Below are 8,385 nucleotides of genomic sequence, written 5' to 3' on the forward strand. Positions count from 1 at the left end.
GGAAATTCAGCTCCCGGTAAAACAAAAACACAAGCCCTCCTCGTGGCTTAAAGGGGGTGGAAACAGTCTTTGGGTCTTGAAGGTTGTATTTTATTAGGTTTGTAAGTCTGGATTCCCCACTCTCCACCCCCCACCCCCTCGCGGTTCGGCCCACTCCTGAGTACACTGAAAAGCGATCGAAAGATTGATACTCTTCTGGCTCGTAAACAATCAACCCCCCCTTCCCCCCCCCCAAGAAAGACACAAGACCAGAGATTGAGATGGCGATTTTATTGTGCTTGGTCAAGTACAAAAGAGACGCTGTGAAAAATAAACAGCGCACCACGGTCCTCCCTTTACACTTCTCGCTAGATCATCCCCACGGCCAGTATATAGAAAACCCTTCATCACGTAGCTCAGTGGCAAACTGTGAAAGTGAGGAGTTAACGCTGATTAGAGGGTATGCAGGATTGATCTAATTTACAGCCAGTTTTATTTTGCTTGAATAAAACCTTTGACATGGCTCCAGGATCAGGCTGGGGGTAGCATACATTGCAGGACAAACATCTCCCGAAAAAGCACGGCGGAAATAAATGATTATTGTTAAAATCTCCAATCAGTAAAAAGTGAGGCTGGCGTTCCTGGCTTTTAGATTCTTTAAAGGCACTTAAAAAATAAAAGTTGCAACTAGGACTTCACATGGCCACAAGGAACCAAACTCGAACGAGGGAAAAGAGACAGTAGCCGTTTGGTTTAACCTTTAATTACTGTGCTGAGATTTGGCTTTAGAGCAACAAATGTTTCCTGTCCAACAAGGGCGCTTTCTTGCTAGGATGAATTTGAAACGAGTTATGTTTAGACATAAACAGTAGAACGTACAATTAATATTCACATGTACACCCTGTTTCTATGTGTATCTGAGTATGTACATGTGCATGCGTTTGCAATGGGGTGGGGTGGGGGAGAAACGTCAATAGATGGAAACCTACGTAAAAACAAGCAATATATCACGCTAGCTTTTAACAATTGGTATTGTTTCCAACCACGTGCTGCGGCTTACGGCCTCTTTCACCCTCTGTTAGTAAACATTTTTCAATAAATAGCAACTATGGAGATGTTGGATCGACACTGCAGCTAGTCCAAAAGCTAAATGGATGGACGTATGAAGGGAAATATTGAATTTTTAATTGGGATACAAATGATATATAAAATGTGTGTAAGTACATATGTCTATATTATATTGTTTATATATAGTATAATAATTTTGTCTCTATATATCCACACACTTATGATACAATATATAATAGAGCTACATAGAGCGACATATAGGTAGGTAGGTAGGTAGATATATATAAACGCATATATATATATATATATATCCAATACATTTTAAAAAGGCTATTCCTGTTCTTGTAATCTCACCAGAGGGATGACAGTTTGATACATTCCTGTAAAAAAAAATTGAAATCCCAGTAACTGGTTTGTGAGTGGCTATTTTTGCCATAGTCATCTCCAAACTATTTATATAATACATGAGGTCATTTAAAAAAAATCATAAAATGCAAAGGATGATCGAGCCCTTTAATTTAAATTTAAGTTGAAAAGGAAGAGAGAGAAGGACATAAACATAAACTGTATTCTGTGTTTGTTAGTGATCACAGAATGCCTCGGGGGGCTATTTGCAGATAAATTACAAAACCAAACAAGTAATTAAATAGCTTTGCAAGGAAAAGGGGAAATATGTTCTGCGCAATAAGCCTAGATAAAATACAATAAAAAAAGTTTCCCATTCAGTCTGATCCAATTAAACGAATTCCCAACTAAACCCGGAGCTCTGATATATTCTCCCTGGAGAATAAAATTAGTGGTTGCAGATAAAATTAAAGCAGCTATTTTGACTTCTTGGCTGCATTAAATAAAGGTGTTATGACACCTAGCTACGAGAAGCGGGTGGCAGCTTTCAACACCCAGTCTCAGTAGTCCGAAGGGAAAGATTATACTTTATTTTTAAAGTAAGAAGAATGAGGCAAACATCAGACAAGTATCAATGTGTCTGCGAGATGCGATGCCTTGCAATTTGTATTTTTCAGCAAAGAGCTGCTTCACACAGAAGAACGATTACAAAGGAAGCAAAAAAGCAAGGGCATTATCCGCTGCTATTCTGCAGTTAAGCGCTCGCAAAAACACCCAAGATCACCCTCTATATCCCCTTATATTGTCAGGTTTGAATTTTAATACCCTACAAGGAAGGTGGGAGAGGTTAAAAAAATGAAAGCGAACGAAATTATTTTAGTTCTTCACATACTCTGCTGGGAACCCCAAAGGGTTTCAACCAATCTATTCAGAGCACTCGCACCTCAGTGCTACAACTTGCTTCCCTAGCATAGAAAATGCTAACTCCATACGGAGGAACCTTGTCATTGCAATCGCTTAACTTCGCCCCCAGAACACTGCCCAGCCTTTCTTTAGCTGAGCGGTATAAGCGAGGCTTTGAGAGGAGATACATTCCATTCTAACAAAGTCAAATGCGATAGCTCTTCATCGATTCTCTATAAACGATTGCTTGTATTTTCATTCATTATCGTTATCAAGGGGCAACAAATTAAGGCAACAACAAGCCACAAGAAATTAACAAAATAATAATGGTTATTAATCATCGAAGATCCTCCCTGTGGAACACAGAGATGGGAACTTTAGCCCGAATATTCCTTCCAGAAAAGGAGAGTTGCGTTAACTTCACAAGTTCCAAAATCCCAAACCTGCTTCTTCCTCTCAGCGCAAACAGATTACCAAGGAGGATGACGTCGAGCCAGGGTGGTTAATGTTAAAACAAAAACTGGACACAATTACCAGCATGAAAGCCCAGTTGCTCAAGGATGTATAAACCCTGTTCGAACCGTCCCGTGGAAACTCAAAAAAGGTGCCTGTTGAATTTGTTATGAAACAAATAGCTAGTCATTAAAACCAGGAGAGAAATAACGAACTTTTTGGGGAACCTGATTCATGTCTCCATATTTTTTTTAATTAAATAAAAATCGAAAATCATACTCACCTCTCAAATACCACCTATTGCAGCTGTACTGGTAAAATGCACCTGCAGTTGCAAAATGAGTAAAAACAAACACAAAAATAAGTTAGGTTCTACTATACAGCAAAATCGCCGTGGAGAAAGGGGGCACCTTAAATTGAATTGTCACTTTGCATGATATATTGCCCCCACCCCTCCTTTGACAAGTGACACAGTGGAAAATCTGAAGTGCAAACCACACAATTGGTCAGGCAACTACTGTTTTAAGTGGATTTAAAAACTACCAGGCAGTGAGAAATCAGACAAATTTCACAAACAAACACACACACACACTTAAATGGAAACTATTTGTCATTATTTTTTCAATGCAACTCCCTTAGCAGGACCCTCCTAGTTTCCTTAAAGCCCAGTTTATTTGAGAGAAGCTTCGGGCGGACACTGTAGACAAGCCAGTGGCCAATCAAAAGGGCTCGTTCCTCCCCTGGCCAATAGCAGGCGCCACATTGTTGTCAATTGTTGTCTAATGGAAACGTAAGGCGCAACAATAGAGCAAGTGATCGCGGGCGCCTCGGCGAAGATCCTTTTCTCCTGGCAACTCTCGCCCTGCAAGTGTCACACATGCGAACTCGAGCTGAGTGCGGGGGGACCAGACTGGGGCTTGGCGCTGGAGGTCTGCGCGGCTGGCTTTCCCCGGGGGGCCGGAGGGGAGATGATTAGAGAGGGAGGGTGAGGCTCTTTTGCTGCGTGCCAGGGGAAGTTTGAAGTTGCAGCTGCTTGAGTCCTGGGAGCGCTGGGGCGCGGGGGATTGGCGGGTTGTGTTTTCTGCGGTGTATTTGATTTAGGCGGCTCTGCTGGGTGAGTTGTGCTGTTGTCCTGCGCGGTCGCGGAGGGAGGGGGGAAATCATGTTCGAGGGGCAGAGCTAACTTGGGTGGTGGTGGTTGGGGTTTTGGGTTGGGTTGGGTTGGTTTTGCAGAGGACTGTCAGTTCGTTACCGGGTTTGTTTCTCTTGGTTCCTGACCCCGTTGGCGTTGTTGGTAAAGGGCAGGAGGCATTGGTCTGCCTGACTCGGGTCAGACTGGGAATGGTGGTTGCTGTTTTTAAAGGGGTCCGCGGATCACTGCAGGGGGAAACCGGTGATTGGTGAAACATTAAAAAAAGAAAGAAAGAAAAGAAACTAAATTAAAGGGACTCGAGTTTGACCTGGCGGCAGGAAAAAGGACAAGTCTGAGCAGGGAACTCTCTCTAGCCCGGGGTCTTGCGCGCTCTGACATGGGCTTGGCAGCGCCCTGCCAGAGATGCCCGGACAATAACGGAGCCAAGGGGTTTTAACTCCCTCTCCGCAGCGAGAAGCCGGTTTCTCCAAGGACCGCAGTTTGCTCTTGAGGGACTGGACGGGAGAAAGAGAGTGTGTGTGTGTGTTTGAACGGCATTTCACCCCCGACAAGGCTGGGGCGCGAGGAGGACTTAGATACCCGCTTTTACTAGAGATCCGGGTGTTTATCGTGCCGGCGTCTAGGCGGGTATTACAAGGATCCGGGTGTTTATAGTGCCCGCTTCTGGGGGTTTATTGGAGCGATCCGGGGGTTTATAGCGCCCAGGTCTCGGTGGGTATTGAAGGGATTCCCTCTGAGGGGCCACTGCTTTGGGGCCGCTCTGCTTGTTTCTGGGTTCTTCCCCTGCCGTTTGGGGCAGCCCGTGGCCAGGATGGAGCTGAGATCGGAAATGCCCAGCGTCCCCTCTGCGCCCCCTCCGGTGCCCCCCAGTTCGGTGGCGGCCGCCGCGGCCGCCGCGGCCGCGAGTTTGCCGGTGAGCGTGGCCGGCAGCCTCCTGCGGGGCCCCCCGCTGCTGCTGCGGGCGGCCGAGAAGTACCCGCGCACGCCCAAGTGCGCCCGGTGCCGGAACCACGGGGTGGTGTCGGCGCTGAAGGGCCACAAGCGCTACTGCCGCTGGAAGGACTGCATGTGCGCCAAGTGCACCCTGATCGCCGAGCGCCAGCGCGTCATGGCCGCGCAGGTGGCGCTGCGCCGCCAGCAGGCGCAGGAAGAGAACGAGGCCCGCGAGCTCCAGCTGCTCTACGGCACAGCCGAGGGGCTGGCCCTGGCCGCGGCCAACGGCATCATCCCGCCCCGGCCAGCCTACGAGGTCTTCGGCTCCGTCTGCAGCGGGGCCAGCGGCGAGGGAGGCGCTGGGGGCTCGGGTAAGGGAGCGACCCCCTCCAGGACAGCTAAGCAGGGGCTGCTACAGGGACTATCTACCTACCCCCGTACACCCTATCCATTCCCCCTACACCGCATATGTCTATCCCCATACACGCTGTCATCCACCCATTTATCCCTCCCCATACACCCCCTCTATGTATCCATCATCCATCCCCATAACCAGCATCTAATCTATCTTCATACACCCCATCCCCATATACCCCACCTGTCTATCCATCTAGATACATCCCATCTGTCTGTCCCTATACTGTACTATCTATCGCTCCCTCTCTCTCTATACACCCCAACTATCCATCCCCAGCCACCCCATCTGTCTATCCCCATACACCCCCTCTATCCATCCATCCATCTATCCATCCCTTCCTCCCCATACACATCCATCCATCCAACCAACCAACTATCCCTATATCAATCTATCCCTCCCCATAGGCCCTGTCTGTCTATCTACATACACCCCCTCTATCCATCCATCCCTATACCTATCTATTTATCCATCCATCCATCCTGGCCTAATCATGTCACCCTCTCTGGTTTATAGGGATGAGGGGAGGGGCAGCTGATGGAAAACCCACACTAGGCGATTGAGTGATTGATTTCAATCTTGGGTCCACAGCCAGAGAGGGCATCTCCTTGCTTCAGGCTTGGGGGCTGGAAGGAAAGTTGTCTTCTGGGGAGGGACTGAATCCAAGCCAGAGTCCAGGCCGCAGCCCTACAGGGCAGGGATTCGTCCCCACTCTGTGTCCTGAGACACAAAACTGTCAACAAATGAATAAATACTAAGTGCCTCCAACTATCTCCAGTGGCAGAAATCCAAGGGCTGAGGATGGGTGGGAAGGGGCCTGGGGACCCAACCTCGAGCTGCTAGGACCCTCTTGTCTCTATGGCCAGAGCTGTATCTGCATTTGTTCCAGCCCTCTTCTCCCTAGGCCCAAGAAGCTCCCCGCGGGCCGCTGCTCTGTGGGGCGGCGGGCCGGGCTCCGGCCGCTGCACTCATTGGGCTCCTTGCTTTTCCTTGCAGACTCCAAGCTGCAGAAGTTCGACCTGTTCCCCAAGACGCTGCTGCCCAGCCGGGCTGTGACCCCGCAGCAGGCGGGCGGGAAGCCCCTGTCTCCGGACGGGGAGTCGGTGCCGGGCACCTCCTCCCCAGAAGCTCGCCACGGCTCGGGCTCGGAGAACGGGGACGGCGAGTCCTTCCTGAGCTCGCCCGTCTCCAAGGGGCCGAAGGAGGGGGAGGAGAGCCCGGGCTCCATCAGCCCGCTGGGCTCCGACTCGGGCTCGGAGGCCGAGAAGGACGAGCAGGACCCGTCGCCCTCGGCCGGCGGCCGCCAGCGGACTCCCATCGACATCCTGACGCGGGTCTTCCCGGCGCACCGGCGCAGCGTGCTGGAGCTGGTGCTGCAGGGCTGCGGCGGGGACGTGGTGCAGGCCATCGAGCAGATCCTCAACAACCGCGGCCCGGACAAGGGGCCCGAGGAGAGCTGGGCCCGGGACGGCGCCCTGCAGTCCAGCCCGGCCGCCGCGGCCGCCGTCGCCGCCCACCACCGGCCCTTGATCGCCGGCACCATGAGCCCGGCCATCGGCACGCTGGGCAGCCGCTCCGCCTTCTCGCCCCTGCAGCCCAACGCCAGCCACTTCGGCGCCGAGGCCAGCGCCTACCCGCTGGGCACCCACCTGGGCCTCAACCCCCTGCGCCTGGCCTACTCGGCGCACAGCCGGGGACTGGCCTTCATGACCCCCTACTCCACCGCCGGCCTCATGCCCACGCTGGGCTTCCGGCCGCCCATGGACTACGCCTTCAGCGACCTCATGCGGGACCGCTCCGCCGTGCACAAGGAGCAGGTCTACTCCAGCGGCCTCTACGGGCCCATGGTCAACAACACCCCCGAGAAGCAATAGACGGAGCCCCTTGCTGGGGAGCAGCGCCCGGCCGGCCGCGGGCACCGCGCTGCCGCCAAGGACACGCTCCCTCCTTGCGTCTCTCTTGACAGCTGCCAAATCACAGCTCACGCCTTGCAGCCTAGGGCTGCACCCTAAGGGACTCTCTGAATTTATAAATATAGAGCGAGAGAAAGAGAGGGGGCTATATGGACACCGAATGATTCGCTCCCCTTCCCCTTCCAGCCCATTCCATTGTAGGGCAGGGCGCAGACCCCCTGCTGCACGGAACAGAGTGTCGGGCAAAGCTGACAAATACTAGGTGTATTTAAAAAAAAAGGTTATAAAGGTGCACTTTCATTGTTGAGATGTTTGTCACTCTCTTTGTTGCTTATGGCCATAAGCATGGATATCCTTGGTGAATTGTGAGGTGTATATATATATATATACACACCCACATACATATATATATATGTATGTATACTAGCAAGTGTATAATGTTATAAAATGGAAATCTAAGTTATTAATGTAACTTGTAGGTGAACTTGGTATTAAAGCTAAAGGTTAGACAGCTCTCATTGTAATATTTACCAGGTATATAGATTAAATATATTGTAAAATTGAAAAGCCTTCCCGCCCACCCCTTCCAAGAAATGTTATCATCTGTATATAACATTGGAAAGTAGATATATTTGTAACTGTCCGTAGGACCCAGCCGCCAATGCTGTATAACGGTTTAATGAGCCTCTTCATTTGTGATCTGCAAGAAAATTGCTTTCTGGTTCCAATGTAGCAAACTTCTTGCCGTTTCTAACAATTACTTTCTGTGTTTCCATTTCATAGAAATACTAGAAATAAATGTTATTTTCTATTCAAATCAGTCTTACAAATGGCAAATGATATTTTATGGAACAATGTTTTGGCAAACCCAGTATCAAGTAAAGTCAATATTTAAGATTAATGCAAATAATTTAGGAACTTTCTGAACATGTTTATTAAATCTTGTATCATGGTTGAAGCAGACAATCTGATGAGAATCTATACATTTAACACACACACACACACACACACACACACACACACACACCCCCCAAAACAAACAAACAAAAACAAACAACCCGCAGCATACAGAGATGTACTTTTCCATCAAAATGTCAAATAATTTAATTTTTAATTCTTCATTTTTGATTTGTTTAGAAAAAATATCTCAAGTGCATTTTTTAGGGGATTTTCTAGTTTGGGGCTTGCTGATTTCTTCCCCGTATTTAGACAATCTGACATTA

General features: G+C 49.3%; 1 protein-coding gene and 1 long non-coding RNA gene across 2 annotated transcripts; one reads left to right on the top strand and one right to left on the bottom strand.

Moving 5' to 3' along the window:
* Window positions 1–253: 253 nt before the first annotated feature.
* Window positions 254–3,400, bottom strand: LOC128842244 (uncharacterized). Its single transcript, XR_008445953.1, has 3 exons — window positions 3,032–3,400; window positions 1,402–1,427; window positions 254–406 (listed from the first exon to the last, which is right to left on the bottom strand). It is a non-coding gene; the product is annotated as an uncharacterized LOC128842244 (long non-coding RNA).
* Window positions 3,401–3,957: 557 nt separating this feature from the next.
* On the top strand, window positions 3,958–8,139 carry DMRTA2 (DMRT like family A2). The gene is made up of 2 exons (XM_054037834.1): window positions 3,958–5,205; window positions 6,246–8,139. Exons 1-2 carry the CDS (start codon window positions 4,713–4,715, stop codon window positions 7,121–7,123), a joined length of 1,371 nt encoding a protein of 456 aa, XP_053893809.1. The 5' UTR covers window positions 3,958–4,712; the 3' UTR covers window positions 7,124–8,139.
* Window positions 8,140–8,385: the final 246 nt, after the last annotated feature.

Source organism: Malaclemys terrapin, chromosome 8 (genome assembly GCF_027887155.1).
Source record: "Malaclemys terrapin pileata isolate rMalTer1 chromosome 8, rMalTer1.hap1, whole genome shotgun sequence".
Lineage (NCBI taxonomy): Eukaryota > Metazoa > Chordata > Testudines > Emydidae > Malaclemys > Malaclemys terrapin.